The sequence below is a fragment of the Rutilus rutilus genome (assembly GCF_951802725.1).
Source record: "Rutilus rutilus genome assembly, chromosome: 11".
NCBI classification, from domain to species: Eukaryota; Metazoa; Chordata; class Actinopteri; order Cypriniformes; family Leuciscidae; genus Rutilus; species Rutilus rutilus.
Genome location: NC_140216.1, coordinates 41894695 through 41919679, shown reverse-complemented (window position 1 = coordinate 41919679; position 24985 = coordinate 41894695). Strand labels below are relative to the sequence as shown.

Here is a 24985-nt window from a genome sequence, read left to right as displayed (position 1 = left end):
AGGAGAAATAAATGGACAGGTTTTGAGAAGAAAATTATACCCGTTTAGTTGAACGAATGATCGTCAATATTTAAAACTTAAAAAAATGTAAATGCATGTCATCTTTCATTTTATTGTGTAACATCTAAACGAGGCGATCATCAGCGCTGCCAGTCAGGAGATTAACGAGCATCGTTGTGGGTTTGTGAGTTTTAATGTTAAAGACACTATCAACATTACAGTAATATTTTACTTTGAATAAAGTAATGTTTTATTTCAATGCCTTAATGTTGATAATATTTGTCCAAATTACTCTTTTATTACTATTAGTATAATTCAGTTTGCAAATACTGAATACACATTTTGTTTATTTTTCAAATTTAGTCATTTGGTAATGTTTGCAATAATTTTAATTGCATATTCAATAATAAATTGATACTTCCACAAAAAAAAGCTTAACTTGCATGTCAGTTTTATTGCAACACTCTTAAGTGATTGTCCGGGAAGCAGACACACTCTATCAGTTTAAATCTAGACTAAAACGCATCTCTTTTACCTGGCATTCATATAGAACATTATACATTTCTATTATTCAAATCAGTTAAATGATTATTAGGCTGCATAGGTCAGCCGGAACCGGGGACACTTTCCTATAACACCTGATGTACTCATATTTAATAAGAAGAATGGCATCTATGCTAATGTTTGTCTTTCTGTTCATTCTAAAGTTTACTGAAGTCAGCCGGATCCGGGCCGTATCCAGATCAGAAGGTGGACCTGCGCCTGGACCCATCCATGACGCATCCCTTAAGTGCCAGCCTCATCAGCCCTGTGAAGGCCTCATCGACATGACTGATCCTCAACAAACTCGTCTCCATACCGGTGTGATGACTCCGACTTCCAACCAGATGGAACTGGATAAATATTCTGAATGTTCTTATTCAATCTGACCTCTGACCTGTAATGCTGCCTGTTTGCTCGATGGCCAGAGGAGAACTGAATGACTGAGCCTTCTCCCAAGGTTTTGCCTTGGCTTTTGGCTTGTTTAGTTGGGGACATTTAATATTCAACAATATTATTGATTTGCCTTAAGGTGGACGATGACGCAATTTTCTTCTAGAAACAAACTTTGTTGTATTATTTTCATGTTACAGTATCACTGTGAAGCTGCTTTGATACAACCTGTATTGTAAAAAGCGCTATATAAATAAAGATTTTTTACTTTACTTGACTTGTGTAATCAACAGGTGAGGACCAACATGGCTGAATATTTACTAAATGAGATGACTGGAGAATTGCTGCACATTCTGTGCCTCAGGAATGAGACGAGGGGGACATGTCAGACCTTTGACATTGATTAACATTTGTATTCGATAAAGAAAAGTATTAAAGAAATGTATAAAATAAATACAAATAAAAATGAGATTGAAATCACATATACAGTGGCCTCTCTGGTTTATTGTATTACAGAGATAATAATTATTTTACATTCGTAATATAACAAATATTTGTTACTAATTTTATTAAGGCAATGAGACAAGAAATAACCCAGCACATGAGTAAGACTTAACCCAGCAAGAGGGTTAATTTCACCCACTGGTTGGGTCAAATGAATGACCCAGAAATATGGGTTAAATGGTAAAACCCAGCACTTGGGTCAAACCAACCCAGCGCGTGTTCTGTCCAATAGTGACCCAGCGGTGTGGTTAAGGTTGGGTTATTTTTTAACCCAGCAGTTTTTAGAGTGTGTGAACGATTGTTTTCACCCACTGTTTGTTATGAATTTGAATGTTCATTTATAGGCTATTGACAACTTTGACTAAATTTGTTTACGACGCCACCGTTGTTTATACTCACTGGGAAACGCGAAGCTAACGTTATCATGCTATTATTGCGTCCTTGTATGGGAGCTATAGTTATAACCTCATGTAGTGAAGTTGTGTGACGTCAGTACAATTTGGTAGGTGGCCAATGAGCATTTGCCCATTGGGGCATATAAACCGTTCATTCATGCCTCCTGGTATGCATCATGGTTGAAAGCCCGCCCCTTCCTGTCGCAACTACGGATTGAGTGTGCCACTGGGTGGCTGAGGGTTTGTGCGCGTGGGTTGCTGCTTACTCCCAGTACGGTGTGCCTTCTGGGCTTCCATCGGTGTGGCATCGCAGCTTAACTGATCGGAACACCACCTGTTGCAATCAACAAGGCTGTTATGTGATTCTCTTACGGTATATGTTGAAGTGTAACGATCGTATTCTCTGGTCTATACGGACACTAAAGTGGGTTAAGTGAGCAGTCGCATTAAACAGCGCGCACGCTCTCTCTCTCTCCGCCACTCGCTCTTTAAAGCCACGCTGCTGCTTTCTACACACCATTACGTTTAAGTTAAACATGTCTATGCGGGCTTGAAAGATTATTTTTTGTTTGTTTGCTTGCTACTAGTTGGCATTTCTTTACTTTTGTTTTTGGAAGATTTGTTTTTTTTTAGTTATTTGATTTTGAGTGATTGTGTCTGCTTGGAATGACTTTCAGGTGTAATGTTATTACTGTTAACTCTGTATTTGGTGTAAGTTTCTGCCGTGGTCACAGTAGATCTGTTTGTTTTTCTTGAATGTGAATGTGAGTGTTTAGAGTATTTATATTTTGTTTATTTTGGGGTGCATTGTAAATTGTTTATTTTTGCGTTGGTTTTCATCATGTTAGAGTCAAGAAATTGACTTTGAATGTTTGTTTGTTTTCTTTGTTTGGTTATTTAAATTGTTTAGTTTATTAATTATCTATATTTTTCTTTTTTTCTTTCCTTTAGGAGCTGAGGACTTCCCGGAGCGGGCTGGTTGTCGGTCTCACTGCAGGTTTTGCTTCACTAAGAGTGTTATTGCAGTTTCATTATTGCCGTGTCACTACCTTTGGTTATTTGCAGTGAATTTGGTGGGTGTACGTTGGGTTGGCGTGCTTCTTATGGTAGACCTGCTGCCAGCACACTAGCCTGCTCCTGACCGGAAGCCTCAGCCCCTGTGAAGATTTATTGTGAATCTGTGAAGGTTTATTGTGAATCTTGTGAAGGTTTATTATTTTTTTCACTTTGTCCAATTCAATTATGACCCAAGTGAATTACTGATTTTAAATCATTGATCAACTTTTAGCCTTAATAAAACATTTTTGTACGGAAGCCCATGCCTCTTGCCTTTTCTAGGTGGAACGTATTTGTGTGCTTTATTTGGGTTGTTTTCCCCGTTAACCTGGGGTGGCATAGTCGCTAAAATTGAGCCACTTGCTACACTCAGGTGGCGAAACGATTTTAAGATAATGTTTATCTTTTTCTGCATTCTGTTCTGCAATATATAAAAGCATTTATCTAACTTGGTGACATTACACATTGACTGAATATCAGTAAAACTTAACTTTGTTAGAGACTAGGCTTTCAGAAAAAAAAAAAAATAAAAAAAAATAAATCAATTTATTAAACCTAAAATTAAATAAATCATGTTATTGCATGGGTTTACCACTAGATGCCTGTAATAGCTCTAAATGGAGATGCTTGTGAATTCTAGTTGTTTTTGGACCAAATTACTTACTTTTAAGATGTGGATTGATTGTATTTTTTTAGAAATTGTCAAATAATACTTTTTGCCAAGGTTTATAACATTTTATTAATTATTATTTTAATAATTTTAATAATTATTATATTAATTATATATATATATATTAATTATAATTATTAATTATGTTATGTTTTTCACTCTTGATGTTTTAGAGTTTCACCCCTTCATTGCTGAGCACTTTTTTTTCTGCATCGTGGCGAATTTGTAGCGAATTTTTGTGTTTTTGTCAATTTCCCATTCATTTCTTATGGGGGTCATTTTTGACCGAAGACCATGAGTGTGACTATTTTTTTTACGACCACTTAGCATTCTCGGATCATGGCCTCATTTTTTTTCTGTGTTCACATACCTAATGCCAGAAAAGTCACCAAGTTTCGTAACATTCCAATGAAGCTGTGATTTTTAAAAATTCAAAACAGATTTTTTGTAATCTGAATTTATTGGTGTGTATGTGTATAAAAGTGTATTTCTATGTGTGTGTGTGTGGGTGGGTGTGAATTTTTTGCACTCTTGATGTTGTAGAGTGTCACCCCTTTACTGCGGTGTACTTTTTTTTAGAATCGTGGCCGATTTGTAGATTGTACAGACAAAAATTCAGAGAATTTTTGTGTTTTTGTAAATTTCCCATTCATTTCCTATGGGTCGGTCATTTTTGACCGAAGGCACTGAGTGTGACTATTTTTTTTACGACCACTTAGCATGCTCGGATCATGACCTCAATTTTTTTTTTGCATACACATACCTAATGCCATAAAAGTCACTAAGTATCATAACCTTCCGATGAAGCTGTGATTTTTTAAAATTCAAAACAGAATTTTTTTCGGTCAGAAGTGACCGAAGACTCTGAGGGTTAACCATCAGGAAGGCCTATTAGCCTTACAACATTATTTGTCACAAAGGTCGGATACGTCACCACCCAACCATTTTTTACTTTCTCTCACAGAATTGATTTTACACAATAATGTGTTCCTCTTCCAAGACAATTTCTTTAGATAGCTCAAGGGCACAGCGATGGGCGCATGTTTTGCTCCTAATTATGCCAATTTATTTTTAGGTCATTGGGAAGAGCAATACATATATAATCGATCTAGTAACAAATTCTGTGACAAGATAGAATTTTGGGGACGCTTTATCGATGATATCCTCTTTGTTTGGTCTGGGAATGAGGAAGAACTTTTGCAGTTTCATGAGTACATCAATACAACTAACCCAAATATAAAACTGTCAATTGAACATTCAAAAACATCTATACATTTTTGGGATTTGACTATCTCCATAGATGATAATAATCTCTTGTACACAACAATATATAGGAAAAGCACAGATAGAAACACTTTATTGAGGGCTGACAGCTTCCATCCAAGGAGCCTGAAAGATAACATTCCTTTTGGACAATTTCAGCGTCTTAGACGCATCTGCAACAATGACTCTGATTTCGAAATGCAGGCTCAAGATATGACATTAAGGTTCAGGGCTAGGGGCTACTCACCAATGATAATAGAAAAAGCAATAATAAAAGCACGCTCCACAACATGCTCTGACCTACTAAAGAAGAAAAAGAGGAGAAAAGACATGGCTAAAAACAACTCTAGACCTGTCTTTGTTTCCCAATATAGTAGTGCTTCTGAAATGAAACAAATAATTAAGTCCAATTGGGGGTTAATTCAAAGTGATCCTATTCTGAAAGACGTTTTTCCAGAGCCGCCTATGACTGTGTTCAAGAAGGCACCATCCATAAGGGACAAACTTGTAAGAAGTTACCTTCCAGGTCCTAAACAAAAAACATGGCTAGAAAAAGGGTTGTGGGGAACCTATAGGTGTGGATCTTGCAGTCATTGTGAGGGTGTCATTCAAAGTAAGACTTTTTGTGATCTGAGAACGCAGAGAGAATTTAAGATTAATGGTTTTATTAACTGTAACTCTGAATATGTGGTCTATCGCCTACAATGCCCATGTGGGTGTTTCTATGTGGGCAGAACTAAAAGAAAACTAAAAGAGCGGTTTTATGAACACAAATACGCAATCCGAGTCAACAACGAAGATTACCCTATGGCCAAACACTATAAAGAAATACACCATAGTGACCCATCATCTTTGAGAATTCAGGGCATTGAAATTATTAAAAAAATCAATGCGTGGAGGTGACATTTTAAAACAGTTATTGCAACGTGAAACCTTTTGGATATGGAGTTTTAAAACAATGGACTATCCAGGATTAAATGAGGAGATAGATTATAGACCTTTTCTGTGATTTTGTAACACTGTTTTTTCCTGTGATTATTCACTTTTCATATGTATTGTATATGTATAGGTGTATGCATGTGTATGCATGAATGTATATGCATGAATATATGCATGCTATCTGTTGCCTGTGTTTCTGCTTATTTTGTGACCAACAGCTTTTAGTGCTGAGAACCGTGTGAGAGGCGTGTCCTAGCAATGTATGCATGAATGTATATATGCATGCTATCTGCCTGTGTTTCTGTTTATTATTGTGACCTATAGCTTTAGTGCTGAGAACTGTGTGAGAGGCGTGCCTTAGCAATGTATGCATGAATGTATATGCATGCTATCTGCCTGTGTTTCTGTTTATTATTGTGACCTATAGCTTTAGTGCTGAGAACTGTGTGAGAGGCGTGTCTTAGCAATTACTTGCAGACCTTCAACACTGATTGTCAGCACCTGTGTGTTTGCTTACTTGTGTGTTTTTTGCCATTATAAGATCAGTTTTCTATCTGCTTCATTATGCCCTTAAGAAGGCCCCATGCCGCTACGCGTTGGTATTTTAAAGTTGTCCAGTTAGGACATTTTAATTAAGGAGTGCCTCGGCTATCAGAGAATTCCTTCTCTACACTGCCTCTTGTTTGTTGAACTGTCATATGAAATCAGTGACACATTGGTGATGGTAAATTAAGTGATGGTCAATTGTCAGCTCTCTTGGTCGTCAGGTCGTGTGATGTATGTTGCTGAACTGTATTCAAATGTTATAAATATAAAAACACCACACTTTGAAATTTAACTGCAGTATGTCAATTTAGTTTATTTGTGTGTGCTGCGCTCATTAGGGTTGGGCGGTATCAGGGTAATATTGTATACTGCGGGGTCTTAAAATAGCAACGGTATCAGTTTCAATACCGTCATTACCGGCACTTATATATAATATATAAATATAATTTATTTAATGCCTAAAAATGCTTATGTGTGGTTGTCATTAAGTGACAGTGTGGAGGAGAAAGAGAGAGAGAGAGAAGGGAGAGGCAGTAAATACTGACGAGGCAATTTGTAAATTGTGCAATAAAAAGGTGATCGCGAGAGATGGAAACACCTCTAACCTAATGTCGCATCACCGAAACAACCACCCACTCACTGCTGCGAGGATGCATTTTGTCCCGAGTTCATTAAATAAGAGCATTAGTTCATATTTTTTAAATATTATAATGTTATTTTTTTCATCTATGTTGATAATGAAAAGTGAACAGCGCGAGTAAGATGGGATGCATCGGGAGTCAGACATTTTGACCACTTAAGTTTCGTTTTGTAAAAGGCCTTTCTTTAAAGTGAATTTCGTTTTGTATAAATTGTATCTTAATTTTAATACATTTTTCATCAACCAATTGCCTGGATTTAATAAATAAGAATCAAATAGCAGACAATATAATCATGACATGATCGTGCGCTGGCGCACCGCGGTCACTTGCATTGAAATCTCATCATAAATTAACCGAAACTCAGTGTATGCCTCACAGACATGACAGATAGGCCTATATCTAAATAAAGCTTGAAATTTCATTAAACGAAACAATTCAAAACGAAAAGAAATAGGCCACTCACTGATTATTTAAAATATAGGCAGCATACTCTGATTAATCCATGATGTGCATTTCTCTCTATAGGCGCGTTCACTACGGAGATGCCGATCGTCTATTTCTTTAAACGAAACAATTCAAAACGAAAAGAAAAAGGCTAGCCTTTACCTTCTGATTATGTAATCCATGATTTGCATTTCTCTGCAGGTTCACTAGGTGATGGCAATCGTCAACTTAATCTTTGCAGCAGACGCTGACAGAAAAGTTTTATTAATAAAAATCAATTGGATGCGTGTCACCGGATTTACAAATGCACTTCTTGCTTGTTGCATGCACACATTTCAAAATAATGAGATATTATGTTGAAATTTTTTATTTTTTAATAATATTTGATTGAATGTTGAATGTTGTGCTTGTTTAATTTAATAAAAGTAATACTTTAATTGTAATAATTAAAATAATTAAATATTATATATTAAGTGTCCCATTTTAGCTCATTTATTAATAGTATTTATATCTAGCTCCCCCTCAAAAAAATTATTTGGCGCCGCCATATTATAACGGCCCACGTATTAAAAAAAGTCAAGTCTAAATCGGGCTTGGGCTCATAATTACATTTAATGCCGTCAGCCGGCTCGGACACAACGTGCACGTTTTTTTTTTGCCCAATCTGGTATTCAGTTTCTGAACGGTGTAGGAACAAGCCAACAGTTTGGTGACGCTGTCTGAGCCTTATGTCATAATTTTTAATTAGTCACAGTAATACCGTATACCCCGGTAAAATATGGAGGAGGTTTGACAGTATCAAAATTTGGATACCGCCCAAGCCTAGCGCTCATAGACTTTAGAAAACGGCGCTCATTTGTTTGATTTCTCCTCGAGAAGCTGCACAAGCCTCTAAAGTTTAAGGTCCTTGCCTGACTGAGCCCGAAACTGTTGTATTCGTTTTTTCATATTCGTCATTTGGTGGCTCTTAATTGTCAAAAACACCCCTCAAGATATTTGCTACGGATGCGAAAAGTGCAGAAAATCGAACCATCCGAATTAATTTTTATAAGTTTCAGAGGCTACAAACGTATAAAACGTGAGGTCGTATTTAGTTAAACGAATAAACGAATAAACTAGTCAGAATATAGGCTACAGTTAAAGCTACAGTTAAAGGGGTCATATAATGGTACATGCACTTTTACAAGTTGATTGTACTTAAATGTGTGTTGGCAGTGCCTGTACACAACCATCATAAAATTATAAAAATCCATCCAGTGCTTTTTATTTTTTATCTCCTTTTATGTTTGACCCTCTCTGAAATCAAGCCGTTCGATTTTGTGACGTCACAAAATCGACGCCCCTCCCACGATTGTGATTGACAGCCACGTTTCAACACAGACCCGCCCTCGCTCGCGAGCTGTCTGTCATCATAGTGCATTGATATGCTGGAGAAGAATGGCGTCTAAGCGATTGTGGCGTTCTGTTCTTGGGTGTAATAAGGAACACAGCAGTCATTTTGATGTTTTGATGGAATGTTCCCAAAGCATTGACGCGGAGATTCCCCACGATCAACGTCCATGCTTTCATGTTTGCGTGAATCATTTCACACCAGACAGCTTTACAAACGAGGGTCAGTAAAGCTGGTTTTGCTAAGAAGCTGTTCCTGAAAATAGGATCGGTACCAACTATTCGTGTTCCTGCTGCACCTCCAGAAGAAGAGGTGAGTGTAACGTTTTATTAACCTTTATATTAATATTTATATTAATCTTTGCAAATCGCTTGCTGCACGCTTCACGATGAATGCGGTTTACACTCAGGGTACATTACGGCATGTTTTCTATGTACGACGATCTCAATATAATTCATAATCCCACGTATATAATGAACACCGCATTATGGTTATTGTGTTATTGTGTTAGAAACAGTGTACGCACAGAACAGAGGGGCGGGGTGAGCAGAGCTCATTATCATTTAAAGACACATGCACTTAAACGGCGTGCTGAAAACAGAGCTGTTTTTGACCAGGTAAAATTAGTGTTTTCTTACAATACTAATGAGAATTTTTAATTAAAGTATATTACAGACTTTTCATTTAGACCCTAAAGAATCATATTAGCTTGTACAAAACAAAAATGGCATTATATGACCCCTTTAAAGCTTTCCTTTAGTTTTTGTGAAATGCTCACGCATGCACGCAGCCACGCACACACAAACATGTTTAAATACATTTATGTTGTTAATAAATAAATAACAATAAATAAATAACAATAAATTGTTGTAACAGCAATATCTCCAAGTTTTGTTTTTCACTGTAAAAATGTCATGGTTTGCCAATGCAAAGAGAGTACCGCCACCTTTTCCCACCACTTCAAGCACTGATTATAACACAAACAAATCATCCTCCTGTGCCTATTACACGTCAAACTAAGATTGCTGTGGGGACAAAAAGTAAGACTGTTAAGTTAGCACTTTTTAACATTCGCTCACTTAAAAATAAATCACTTCTAGTCACCGACTTAATGACCACAAGCAACCTGGATTTTATGCTTCTAAATGAAACCTGGCTAGAAGACAGCTGCAGTGCAACAATCCTCAATGAAACAGCCCCTCCTAACTTTACTTTTATGAGTGTCTGCAGAGCTGTTAGGAGAGGTGGGGGTCTAGCTGCTCTTTTTAAAGATATTTATCAATGTAAGCAAATATCATTTGGGAATTACCCGTCTTTTGAATATCTGGGTATTGTGTTAAAAGGTGCTCCACGCATTTTACTTATCATTATTTACAGGCCTCCAAAATACTCTCCAGCCTTTGTTGAGGACTTTACAGAACTGTTATCAACAATTACCTCAGAGTTTGACTGTTTTGCCATTGCTGGAGATTTTAACATCCACATAGATAGTGCAGAGAACAATATGGCAAAAGAAATCAAAACTGTTTAAAAAACTTTCGATCTGACTCAGCATGTACATGGACCCACACACAATCGTGGACACACTCTAGATTTACTTATCAGTAAGGGTCTAAATATTTCATCGATTGTTATTAAGGATGTAGCACTGTCTGATCATTTCTGTATTTTCTTTGATATATTGATCTCTCCTGCCACTGAAGCTAGATCTGTGTCTATCAAGAAGAGATGCTTAAATGAGAACACTAGTGTACTATTTATGAAGGCTATATCCTTAACACCAAGCATATCTGCTGACTCTGTTGATTTTCTCCTTGATTCTTTTAACTCAAAAGTTAAAAGTGTATTTGATGATATTGCTCCTGTTAAAGTCAGGAAGAAGAGTGGCAGACAAAAAGCACCTTGGAGAAACTCAACAGCAGTGCAAAATATGAAAAGACAATGCAGAAAAGCAGAGCGCATGTGGCGGAAGACAAAACTTGTAGTCCATTATAACATCTACAAAGACAGCCTTCATGCTTTCAATATGGAACTAGGCAAAGCTAGACAGACTTTCTTCTCAAATATTGTAAACAGCAATTTAAACAACACACGCACTCTTTTTGCTACTGTAGAGAGACTGACAAACCCCCCAAGCCAGATTCCCAGTGAAATGCTCTCAGACAGCAAGTGCAGTGAGTTTGCTTCTTTCTTCTCTGAGAAAATCAATAATATCAGAAAGGTGATCAGCACATCCTTGAGTTGCGCTGGGGTCAGACAGATCAGACCACCTGAGAAAGTAGTTACGATGTCTGATTTCAAAGAAATTGATGGCACAATTTTGGAAGAAACCGTACAGCACCTTAATACATCAACCTGCGCTCTTGACACACTTCCCACATCTTTCTTCAAAAGTGTGTTAAACAGTTTAGAAGCAGATCTTCTAGAAGTGGTAAATGCTTCACTTCTCTCTGGGAGTTTTCCAAACTCCCTGAAAACTGCATTTTTCAAGCCCCTCCTGAAAAAGAGCAATCTGGATAAGACCATATTAAGCAACTATAGGCCGATCTCAAATCTTCCTTTCATAGGCAAGATCATTGAAAAAGTTGTCTTCAATCAGCTGAACAAATTCTTGAGCTTGAATGGATCCTTTGACAATTTTCAATCTGTTTTCCGACCGCACCACAGCACAGAGACAGCGCTCATAAAGATAATAAACGATATTTGCTTAAATACTGATTCAGGCAAATTATCAGTGCTGGTACTACTCGACCTCAGTGCTGCATTTGACACTGTCGATCACAACATACTTCTGGACAGGCTGGAAAACTGGGTGGGGCTTTCTGGGATAGTCCTAAAATGGTTCAGGTCATACTTAGATGGGAGAGGTTATTATGTGAGTATAGGAGACCATAAGTCTGAGTGGACATCCATGACATGCGGAGTCCCTCAAGGCTCAATTCTTGCACCACTCCTGTTCAACCTGTATATGCTCCCAATGAGCCAAATAATGAGAAAGAACCAAATCTCTTACCACAGCTATGCAGACGACACACAGATTTACTTAGCCCTATCGATTACAGCCCCATTGACTCCCTGTGCCAATGCATTGATGAAGTCAACAGTTGGATGTGTCAAAACTTTCTTCAGTTAAACAAAGACAAAACTGAAGTCATTGTGTTTGGAAACAAAGATGAAGTTCTCAAGGTGAACGCATACCTTCCAGTGATGCGCGGGTCAATGTATAAACAACCAGCACCCGACCGACGTTTTCAACTAACCGGCCCGCAACTCGGACCGCAAAAAATAAAAAATAAAATATTGTACCCGACCCGCTTCCTGACCCGCATTTTTTAAAAGTAGTAAATGCTCATCGTAGCGTCATTGGATTTTTTTTTTAATATATATTCTAATTTATCAAAGTTTATTTATAAAGTCAATAAGCTCATAATTTGTACTAAAATAGTCTAAATTTTAGTTTTAAAAAGCTGGCTATGTCTATTTTGATGTTTCTGCGCAAGTTCAGCAGACAGTGAGGTTTGTCCGAGCTCGTGAGCAGAGAGCGCATTTCTGAATATTCCGCTCCGCTCGCTCATTCCGAGGGTCGCTCGCTCAACCCAGAATGGCCTGCTGCTGGTTCGAAAAAATGTGGAATAAGGGCTGCCTCCGACTCATTTTTTTTCTAGTCGACTAGTAGTTGTTGATTTAAGCCATTCGTGGACAACTCGCCCCTTTATATTAATTTAATTACTTAAATAGGCTATAGTCTACAGCAGGGTTCACCAATCTCGGTCCTGGAGGGCCGGTGTCCTGCAGAGTTTAGCTCCAACCCCAATTAAACACACCTGAACCAGCTAATCAAGGTCTCACTAGGCATACTAGAAACTTTCAAACAGGTGTGTTGGAGCTGGTTGGAGCTAAACTCTGCAGGGACAGCGACCCTCCAGGACCGAGATTGGTGAACCCTGGTCTACAGGATAATAAGCGTTATGACCGCACACATAAAGCTTGCCACAAAGAACCGGTTAAAGTAATGATTATGAATGTGTCTAAATTAGCAAGGAGACATTTAATTGTTTAGTAATAAACTGGTGTTTTCTGTGTCGCTGCAAAGATGAAGTTGACAATTCGGACTCGCCATGAACGCCAGAGAGAAATGCACATTTCATTTGGATTACATAATCAGAGAGTAGCCTATTTATTTTGGTTTGAATATTTTCGTTTAAAAGTAGACATTTCAAGCTTTCTGTAATATATAGCCTAAATTTCTCAAATATGTGAGGCACAAGCTGAGTTTCGGCGCCCTCCAGTTCACGTGCAATGCAAGTGATCGTGCCTGCATGCGCCTTATTACATTGCCTGCTATATATTTGCTTCTTATTCATTAAATACAGGCGATTGATTGATAAAACATTGATCAAAATTAAGATACAATTTATACAAAACGAAAATCTTTTTAAAAGAGTTTTCTATAAAACAAAACTTAATGAAGTCGTCAAAATCATGTTTTACCAAAAACAGCACCGTTGCTAGGAGGGCGCCAGCGCCTCTGCCTCGCGAGTGGATGATAGCCCTGAAGACGCCTAGCAATGATATACCTTTAGTGGAGTTTTACCTTAAGAGTCTTCGTAGCGCGCTAAGAGACAATGTTATCGGAAAACGCAGCCCAGGTATGATAACGGAGATTCCAAAGCGCTCTTCTTTGATCAGAACCATGGAGAGCGATCGCGGATAGGTCTGTCCTAAACTTTTAACAATGCAACAAAATATTTAAAGAGCATCAAGCTATTAAAATCTATATTATGTATACGCACAGATAATATAACATAGGCTATATTAGTCAATATTTTTTATTAGGTTAAGCAGTGATTGGATAAGGTTTTTTATTTTTTATTTAACGTTTTTAATTTTAGGCCCACCCACAATTGGTCTGGCTTATCCAAAACTGGAATCCTGGCGCCGTGCCTGGTTGGTTGTGCCAGTTTTGTGGCTATCAAATGTGTAAATAGCATCGCAAGAAGTACACATGACAAAGCCAGCACTTTGGTCATCATCTTTCATTATTTCGGCAAATGTCTCCCACACTCCAACAGCTTCCACTCCCCAGTCTTCACCTTTTCTCTTGCCGCCTCCATCTCTACATTTACATTTACATTTACATTTAGTCATTTAGCAGACGCTTTTATCCAAAGCGACTTACAAATCAGGACTAAATTAAGCGAGTCATCATGAAGAGGCAAAAGACAACAACAACGCAAGAAGTGTTCAGAATACGAAGTTCAGGCATTATTCAGAGTAGCATAAGCATGATAAGTGGGATTTTAAGGGAAAGGTTTTTTTTTTTTTTTTTTTTTTTTTTTTATGAGTTTAGGTGCTCATGGAAGAGATGGGTTTTCAGCTGTTTTTTGAATGTTGTCAGGGATTCAGCATTCCGGATGAGGGTGGGGAGAGTGTTCCACCAGCATGGAACTGTGAATGAGAATGATCTGGAAAGTGATCTTGTGGCTTTCTGTGATGGAACCACGAGACGTCGCTTGTTGATTGATCGTAGGCGTCTGGTGGGGATGTAGGCTCGTAGGAGTGAGTGAAGGTAGGAGGGAGCTGAGCCTGTGATAGATCTGTAAGCAAGCGTCAATGCCTTGAACTTGATGCGAGCAGCGAGAGGTAGCCAGTGCAGAGAGATTAACAGAGGAGTGACGTGGGCCCTCTTGGGCTCGTTGAAGACAAGACGAGCTGCAGCATTCTGGATCATCTGAAGAGGTTTGGTAGCACATGCTGGAAGTCCGGCCAGAAGAGCATTGCAGTAGTCAAGCCTAGAAATGACCAGGGCCTGGACGAGGAGTTGTGTTGCGTGCTCAGTTAGGAAAGGCCTGATCTTCCTGATGTTGTGCAGCGCAAACCTGCATGATCGAGCTGTCTTTGAAATGTGATCTGTGAAGGTCAGCTGGTCATCAAACGTTACTCCCAGATTTCTGACCGACCTTGATGGTGTGATTGATGATGAATCAAGCTGGATGGTGAAGTCGTGCTGTAGAGATGGATTGGCAGGGAGGATGAGAAGCTCAGTCTTTGCCAGGTTGAGCTGCAGGTGATGTTCCTTCATCCATGTGGAGATGTCTGCCAGACAGCTCGAGACCCGTGCAGCTACTGTGGGATCATCTGGTCGAAATGAGAGGAAGAGTTGTGTGTCATCAGCATAGCAGTGGTAGGAGAAACCATGTGCCTGTATGATGTGTCCCAGTGATGTAGTGTAGATGGAGAAGAGGAGGGGACCGAGAACTGAACCCTGGGGAACCCCTGTGGTCAGTTGATGTGCTCTGGATACCTCGCCTCTCCATGCGACTTTGAAGGACCTACCTGTGAGATAGGATTCAAACCAGTCGAGTGAAGTTCCTGTGATGCCCAGTGATGAGAGGCTGGACATAAGGATCTGATGGTTCACGGTGTCGAAGGCAGCAGACAGATCAAGGAGAATGAGGAGTGAAGATTTGGAAGCAGCTTTTGCAATCCGTAGGGCTTCTGTGACCGACAGTAATGCAGTCTCAGTTGAATGCCCTTTCTTGAAGCCAGATTGGTTGACATCCAGCTGGTTGTTTAGAGACAAGAAGGATGTTACTTGGTTGAAAACAGCTCTTTCAAGTGTTTTTGCAATGAATGGTAGGAGAGAGATGGGTCTGTAATTCTCTACAAAAGATGTGTTTAGCGTTGGTTTTTTAAGCAGTGGAGTGACCCGAGCCTGCTTGAATGCTGTAGGGAAGGTGCCAGTATGGAGGGATGAGTTGATGATGTGTGTGAGTGCTGGTAGAAGTGTGGGAGAGATGGCTTGTAGAAGGTGTGAGGGGATGGGGTCTAGAGGGCAGGTGGTAGGGTGACTGGAGAGGAGAAGTGTAGATACTTCTTCCTCTGTTAGCGGCGAAAAGGAGGACAGAGGGGTATTGGCTGTGGAAGGGGTCGGTCTGGGTTCCTGTGTGTGTGGAGCTGAGAATTGACTGCTGATAGTTGTTGTTTTGTTGGTGAAGAAGTTTGCAAAATCATCGGCAGTTAAGGAGGAGGAGGGTGGTGGTGGAGGTGGACAGAGGAGTGAGTTGAATGTCTTGAAGAGTAGTCGTGCGTTGGAGGAGCTGTTGATCTTGTTGTGGAAATAAGAAGATTTTGCAGCATGAACATCAGCAGAAAAGGACGAGAGGAGATATTTATACATACTCAGGTCAGATGAGTCTTTTGATTTGCGCCATTTCCTCTCCGCTGCCCTGAGTTCGGTCCGGTGTTCACGAAGAACCTCAGATAGCCAGGGGTTAGAAGGAGTAGCGCGTGCTGGCCTGGAGGAGAGAGGGCAGATTTTGTCTAGAGTAGAGGTTAGTGTGGAGCATAGGGTATCCGTTGCAGTATTCACATCCAGAGATGAGAATTGTGAGGGTGGGGGAAGAGAAGAAGACACGGCAGAGGAGAGGTGGGAGGGGGAAAGTGAGCGTAGGTTTCGCCTGAGGGTGACTGGTGGTGGGGTTGGTGGCGCAGGGGTAGCGAGTTGTAGACTGAAGGTGATGAGGAAATGATCTGAAACATGGAGAGGCCTCACCAAAATGTTGTCTGTGATGCAGTTGCGTGTGTAGACCAGGTCCAGTTGGTTGCCTGATTTGTGAGTACCTGTGGTGATGTGTCGTTTGAGATCGAAGGAGGCTAGTAGAGAGGTGAAGTCTGTTGCATGTGGTTTTTCGAGATGAATGTTGAAGTCACCGAAGACTAGAAGTGGGGTGCCGTCCTCAGGGAAAGAGGACAGCAGCACATCCAGCTCCTCTACGAAGTTACCCAGCTGACCTGGGGGGCGATAAATTACTACAATATGGATCTTACTGGGAGTTGTAAGTGTGATAGCATGATATTCAAATGAATTGTTGTTGCATAGAGAAGAGAGACTCTACCTGCAGACTGAGCTTGTGCGTCATCTCGCCAGTTATTCAGCCAAAAAAGTGTAGGCCTATGTATTTCATAGAAAATTGTGTCTAGTACTATATAAATTACAAAGGTTTAATTGGCATCTTTATTTCAAACGACCCGACCGACCGCGACCCGAATATCATTAAAAATATTTTTGGATGACTCGTAACCGCGGGTAACCGCGGGTGACCGCAGGCACCCGCTCATTTCGGATCAACCCGCGCATCACTGATACCTTCACTCTAGGGGTCAAACAACTAAACATCAAGTCAGGAATCTTGGTGTGACACTAGACTCAGACCTCAGTTTCAGTAGTCATGTCAAAGCAATAACTAAATCAGCATACTATCATCTGAAAAATATTGCAAGAATTAGATGCTTTGTTTCCAGACAAGACTTAGAGAAACTTGTGCATGCTTTCATCACCAGCAGGGTGGATTATTGTAATGGACTCCTCACTGGCCTTCCCAAAAAGACCAGAAGACAGTTGCAGCTCATACAGAACGCTGCCGCCAGGATTCTGAGCAGAACCAGAAAATATGAACACATCACACCAGTCCTCAGGTCTTTACACTGGCTCCCAGTTAAATTTAGGATTGATTTTAAAGTATTATTACTGGTATATAAATCATTCAATGGCCTAGGACCTCAATATATTGCAGATATGCTCATTGAATATAAACCCAACAGATCACTCATATCACTAGGATCATATCAGCTAGAAATACCAAGGGTTCACTCTAAACATGGCGAGTCCGCTTTTAGCTATTATGCCAGCCGCAGCTGGAACAGCTTCCAGAGGAGATCAGACGTGCTCCTACTGTAGTCACATTCAAATCCAGACTCAAAACACATCTGTTTAGCTGTGCATTTACTGAATGAGCACTGTGCCAATGCTCGTCCGACTGTTTGTACTGTACTGTATTTTATTTTATTTTTCTAAACTGTTTTAATTATTCTTATTTCTTTTTATTATTTTAATTTCTTCTATGTAAAGCACTTTGAATTGCCATTGTGTATGAAATGTGCTATATAAATAATCTTGCCTTGCCTTGCCTTGCCTAACATCACCTACCTGCAAGCTTCTGTAAAAAATGCAGATGATGCCTAGTAATAATAACAATAATAAAGCATAAATTAATATCAGAGGTCTGGTGCCAATTCCCAATTATAGCAATAGCCTAGTAATGATAATAGGCCTACTGATGATAATAATAACAACAACAACAACAACAACAACAACAAAGCATGTAACCTCATATAATTATATAGCAATAGCCTAGTAATGATGATAGGCCTACTACTACTACTACTACTCATAATAATAATAATAATAATAATAATAATAATAATAATAACAACAACAACAACAACAAGGCCCCAACTGCAATGAACCAGCTTTGGGGGGGCCCAGCTTGCAAAAGGTTGAGAACCCCTGCTGTAGGCTATGGTGCGTATTTTGAGGTGTTGGAAGGAAACACGGTGGCGGCAGAGCTGATATGAGTGTTAAATTCACTAGCAGATGAAGTGGAGCATGGACAGAGAATGGTAGTATTTCTGAAGATTATTACGCGTCTGCAGGTGATAGAACCAGTACGATGTTGGACCGTCTGGGTCTGGGAGAATGTTCTGCCTTATCAAGCATCGACACCCATGTCAACATTATGCTGAGCTGCTGTTGTCTGATGCTGGACTGTGTTGATGGTTTCGTTTTGTATAAAATATTATCACTGTCTGATACATGCTTATCTTTATTCTTATTAGCCTACTATTAACTGTAATACCCAATAATGTTGGAGATCCTATAGTTTTTCCTTACAAATGCATAGGCCTATTACTCTGAGATCACATAATATGACAAAGCTCCACTGGTATTCGGTATTAATAGCTACCAAAAAATGTGACCGCTCTTTTTTTATTTATAACTGACTGTAAAGTTCAATAAAGTGACGAATGCGATGTGTGACCATCTCTGTTTATAATCATAAATGAGGCATACATGCGAGTCCCTTTCCATTTTATAAAGCATAGCATATTGATAAGGTATTAAAGGGATAGTTCACTTTGAAATTAAAAGTTGGTATGTTTTAGCTTACCTCAAGGGCATCCAAGATGTAGGTGTCTTTTTTTTCCGCAGTAGTTTCAATTTTGATATTTTTAGGTCAAACCGTTCTTGTCTCTCAGTCATATAACGTGAGCGCAGACTGGTGCATAGATATATACAATAGATTCCGCCTTGGCTACGGCAGTTCATTGGAACAACGCGACATCTAGTGTGTATATATATGCACCAGTCTGCGCACACGTCACACAATACACTGTAAAAAATTTGTAACACTCCAAAATCAAAAATTTCAATTGACCGATAACATCTAAATTTTTCAATTGGCCCAAGTGAAATTCTGTAAATTCTAAAATTAAAGGGGTGGTTGATTATGATTTCACTTTTCTAACTTTAGTTAGTGTGTAATGTTGCTGTTTGAGCATTAACAACGTCTGCAAAGTTACAATACTCAAAGTTAAAAGCAAAGAAAGATATTTGCTTTTAAAGAAAAGGACTACAACAAACGGCTGGCTGGGACTACACGACATTCCTCCCGGGTTAGTGACATCACTAACCCTAGAATTTACATAAACTCCGCCCCCGGGAACACACAGTCCATGTTGAGAAGAGGAAAAGTTGTTGTATAAGAGAGTACATTTGTGAGTCAGCTCAAACTTTAGCATCCATCTTTTCACATGCAATAGAAAGTCACTCTGTGTGCATCTCACAACAGTTCCTATATGAGCGATTTATAGATTTATCATGACAGAATATCTTAATTGAAGATAGTTAACTCCACATCAGCAACATAAATTCATCAACTAACCATTCAGAGACGTTCTGTTGCATTCTATATGTTGTCACTTCTTCTTGAGTCTCTCCATCTTTGTCTGACTCCGTTTTAACATTAAAGGCAGAACAGTTTCTGTCATTTTAGTGTGTCTGCGTGAGGTAATAGCAGCTGCTAACACACAGGAGCTCTTGAAACCCCGCCCTCTGCAGCAGCTCATTTGCATTTAAAGGGCCAGGCACAAAACGGTGCGTTTTTGCAAACCCTCAAAAAGTGACAACTTTACCTTGCTATATAAAAATATCTGTGGGGTATTTTGCGCTAAACCTTCACACACACACTCTGGGGACATCATAGATATATTTTACATCTTGTGCAAAGGGCATTTTACCACCCCTTTAAATGTACAGATTTTCACTTGGGCCAATTGAAAAATTTAGATGTTATCGGTCAATTGAAATTTTTGATTTGGGAGTGTTACAAATTTTTTACAGTGTAGGAAGCGCCCGCGCCTTCAGATCACTTGGACATGGTTGTGTACAAAAGGTAAAAACGATATAAATACTGTTCGTTTTCTCACACAAACCGCTCGTTTCGTGTCTTAGGCCATCAATGTGTACTTACGATGGGGAATTGTTTAATTTGGACGATGGGGAATTGTTTTAATTTGGACTCTGTGCATGCTCTTTGAGACAGTGACCATAGACCTGCATTATATGACTGACAGCAGTGATGGAGTACTCGAGTCCTGGACTCGGACTCGAGTCCGACTCGAGTCCCTGTTCTCTGGACTCGAGTCCGACTCGAGATTCTATTCTATTAGAGGATATAAAATCGGACTTGAGCATTCATCAAATGAATGACGTTGGATGAAGTTTCTGACTAAATAGGTTTTAAAATTTGATATAAGATGTTACACTTTTCCTGTTTTGGGCTCCAAGACCGGACGGGATCTCTTTTTTTCCTGCATATAAGAACGAGCAGAGAGAACCAGCCGCGCGCGCTCTCACCGTCTTCAAACAACACGAGCTCCCTCCTCTAATATTAATCAAAATCAATTGACACGATAGTAAAAGGTCGGAAGACCGAAGTTTTACGTAGATCATTCAGAGATTTTTTCTCCTGAATTACCGCGAGGTGTGAATTGTGCTGAAACAATAATAAAAAAAAAAAAGTTTGCCTTATCTTCTCTGAAAAGCGTTCCGCACATTCAGCTGACATTAGCCACAATTTCAATAAACGAAAAGACCTATCTAGTGATGAAATGTTTTCTGTGTTGACACAAATCTTGTCCTGTCCTAAACTGCCGAGATAATCACACAAGGCGTGCCACGTAGGCTACACGTCCATTAATGACACGTCCGATTCGCGAACTAATGACTCCTTTGAACGATTCACTTTAATGAATGGTTAAAACAACTGTCCATCTGTCCAACAACGAACTCACGAGACGTCTGAATCGGTGTATAACAAATCGGTAACACTTAACAATAATGTTCCATTTATTAAACTCTAGTTAACTACATTAGTTAACATTTAGGCTACTATTAATAAACTGCACTTCTACAGCATTGTTAATGTTAATTTTAACATTTAGCCTACTAATAGCCTACATTATTGAAATCAAAAGTTTTTATTTATATTTATTTATATTGTATTTACTTATTTATTATTTATAATTGTCAACACAGTGGTGTCATTTCTGTTTAATGTAGACCCTCTTTTATAATTATATCAGCTCTTTAAAGGTGCCAGAGAAGAGAAATGTAGGCAGTCTTGAAATATAACAAAGACTCAACCTTGATGACTCATCTCGGACTCGAACACTGGGGACTCGAGACTCGACTCGGACTCGAACTCAGGTAATGGTGACTCGACTCGGACTCGACTCGGTCTCTTCTTTGGTGACTCGGACTTGGACTCGGACTCGAACACGGGGACTCGAGACTCGACTCGGACTCGACAGTTGGTGACTCGACTACAACACTGACTGACAGACAAGAACGGTTTGACCTAAAAATATAAAAATTGAAACTACTGCGGAAAAAAAGACACCTACATCTTGGATGCCCTTGAGGTAAGCTAAAACATACCAAAATTTAATTTCAAAGTGAACTATCCCTTTAATACATATGTACATGGTTACGGAATCTGACGGGTCAAATTCATCGACTTAGCCTTTTTTGGGTGAATGTGGAGCAGGTCGAGGGCTGGTGACGTCATCGTCAATAATTCAGTGTCTAATATTTTAAACAACGAAGCAGCACACGAAACTTTAACCGGCACAAACGATCGCACAAACAAACAAGACTATTTTGGGTGAATGTGGAGCAGGTAGGGGGTCTGAGTGACCTCAGAATGACCAATAAATATTATTTTAATATTTAAGAAACCGAAGCAGCACAAAATAAACCTTTATCGGCGCAAATTAGCACAAACATATGAGACTATTTTGCGTGAATGTGGTGCAGGTCGGGGGGCTGGTGACGTCATCGTCTATAATTCGGTCTAATATTTCAAAAACTGAAGCAGCACAAACAAAACCGGTACAAACCGAACGAGACTATTTTATTTGGAGCATGTGGCGGCTAGGTGATAGAATGACCTATAAATATTATTTTACTATCTAAAAAACAGAAGCAGCACAAACAAACAAAAATTACAGCACAAACGAAGTAAAAACGATTGAGCCTATTTTGCAGACATTTTGCATTGGGTTGGGGGCGGGGCCAGCTTCACGCAGTGATTGACAGGGCGGGACGGGCACGTGATCCGCTCAGAATGCATTTTCAAATTGCACATTGAATTTTGCTACATTCATTGCGGGACACTTAATGGAAATGCAATCGCAAGTGTCTTAACTGTGAGTGTAAATGCAATTAAGAAAAAAATACATTAAAATTACAATTTTGCTACAGTTTTTGCTTGAACATGTTAAACATATCTAATCATTTCTGTAATACATTTTAATTTTAATTTTGCAACTTATAAAGCGTTAAAAATAGTATTCAATTTACATATTAAAACCAATATTATATAACAGAATTTTCATTTTGCACCAAACGTTGCACAAATGTATTGGAAAATGAAAATTTAAATACAGAAATGCATTACCATTTTACATATTGCATTGTGATTTTGCATATTACATTTCAAATTGAAATTTGCTACCCATAAGCTTCCATAATTAACAAACCTAACTACGATTTTTCTGAAGGAAATATTCTTAAGAAAATCTGAATGTAAAACTTGCTGCCACAATGCTCAAGTGTTGTTGGTGGTTGCTAGGGTGTTCCGGGAGGTTGCTAAGACATTACTAGGTGGTTGCTAGGTGGGTACCAAAGCCCGTCTACAGAGAGCCTGTTCACTCCAACGCCCTATTAAGTCCTATTGGTTGTAGTTCCAATCAGAGTTCCACTGGGGGCGATCGCCATGAGTGCAAAATGAATGGGAGTCAATGGGGCTAGACGGCTAAATTTTGCTCCCTCCCTCGATTGCCGTTGAGAAATCTCAGATTTGATTGTAGATTTTGCAAGTTCAACATGGGTTATAGATCGAAAATTGAATGAACGAGTACTTATTTCTTTTCGATTTCTTACAGGTTGAGTTGTTGTTGCCCATAACACGCTAGCATTCTGCTAATGACGTCAGATTGACATTTTGAAAGACTTTTTAAAGCAAATAAGTGACTCTAAAAAATCGAACACCAAGCAATGTACTTTCTTTGCATCCCCTTTCGAAAACAACATTCAAATTACTAGACAAAAAATTATATCCTAAGAAAAGTGGATTTTGAGCGGTATAGCTCCATAGACCTCCATTCATTCTGCACTCGTCCTGTGAGCACCCTCCTATGGAACAAGAGTGGAACTGCAACCGGAAGTTTATTGAGTGGCACTTCTCCCCTCATTAGACTTTCTCTGTGGGTACTTAGTAAAAAGCCACCCCCGCATCTCTAGTTCCTAGATTGGCTCTCTCTAAAACCTGAAGAAACAGGAAAAATTGTGTGTTTTATGGCTTATAAGTGAAATAAACAAAAACAAAAATAAAAACAGAAATAATAAAACTAAATTTAATAAACAAATGAATAAATAATCAAGTAATTAAATAAGTAAATAAACAGATGGACGAACGGACAGACAGATGGAACATGGAAGAAAGGACGAACATTTTCGAATTCATTATTTCAACTGCTCCATCAAACATTCTCTTTATTCAACTAACTACCAAAGCACACGCTCAGGATTGTGGGATATCATAGACAACAAGGGTTACATCAATTCTGCCTTCCAAAGGCAACCAGATGAAGGCATATCTTACTAGACAAGATTCAGATGTTCATAGATGCATCTCTATCTCCGTATACTCTGGTTTTACACATAGCCAATAAAAGTTCCTGGATGCTTTAGTAAGAATCCCATTTCCACTGCCACCAGTTCCAAAGCAAGGTCAGACCACATTTGTTCTTAAAACAAACCCCAAATTTGAGCATTATTTGGTAAAGAAACTATGTAGCACCATCAGAAACAGAACATTCAACAGTTGTTGAAGATTCTGTCAAAATATAACTGTTGAGCTGTAAGAGGACGGACGCAGACGAGAATCTGCGTCCGTTCTCGTCTGCGTCCATTCTCCACATGCGTCCGTTCTCCACATGCTTCCCAACCTGTCCATTGTCCAGCAGGGAGCGGATCAGAGTGGGTTGGAGTCACAGGGGCATTATTACGCTATCATGGGGCTTAATAAAGCCGACTCAGCCTGAGGGCTTACGGCTGCTGCCGCCACACAGAGATGTAGACGGAGAAACAAAAAGGAGGAAGATGGAAATGGTACTTACTTGTTACTGCTTGGAAAAGCTTCCCAAGTTCATTTTAGAGTCCAAACACAACTATAGCAAATGCAACAGTCTCTAAAGAGAGTTTTGTATAAAGTGACCATCAGTTTGTGAATGATGAGAGGTGAAGAGATAGCAGACACCCATCATAGGGAAAAGGATATTTGGAAGGGGGGAAAGAAAAGGGAAAAACAGGATACGGAAGCCAATTAAAGAAAACAACACAACACAGAAAAAGAAAAAGAAAAGAAATTATAAAATTCATATGGCGTCCTAATCCAAAGAATATTCCAGGAGAAGTGGTCACTGAAAATCCGCAGGTGGCAATTCTCTGAATATCCTGTTCAGTTAACAACTCCAGAGTGACAGTCTATTTAGAGTCATGCTAGTGCACCTGCTCACACACTCAATCAGAGGTAACCTCAACCAGTGGACTCCATGTATGGCCTGAGAACTGAGTCCTACACGGGAATCTGCCATAAATAGACTGTGGGGTGTTGAGAGACCCAGGGATTGAATCAGCTGTTAGATCAACAACCTCACCAGACTACCAGAGATAGACACACACATGGACCAGACGGAACGCATAAGAGTAGGGATGGGTGAATTTAAATATCAATAC

General features: G+C 39.3%; 2 protein-coding genes across 2 annotated transcripts in view; both read right to left on the bottom strand.

The window, feature by feature from the left end:
• The window catches only part of LOC311300292 (protein NLRC3-like), a 51691-nt gene extending 26966 nt beyond the window's left edge, over positions 1 to 24725 (bottom strand). Inside the window, exon 1 of the mRNA XM_084424516.1 lies at positions 24367 to 24725. The gene's annotated coding sequence lies outside the window, so the exon portion shown is untranslated. The remainder of the gene's footprint in view (positions 1 to 24366) is intronic.
• On the bottom strand, positions 13966 to 15961 carry LOC311299352 (uncharacterized protein; the record flags this gene model as incomplete). Its single annotated transcript, XM_084422869.1, has 2 exons — positions 13966 to 14919; positions 15118 to 15961. 2 exons carry the CDS (start codon positions 15959 to 15961, stop codon positions 14120 to 14122), a joined length of 1644 nt encoding a protein of 547 aa, XP_084278995.1. The 3' UTR covers positions 13966 to 14119.
• Positions 24726 to 24985: the final 260 nt, after the last annotated feature.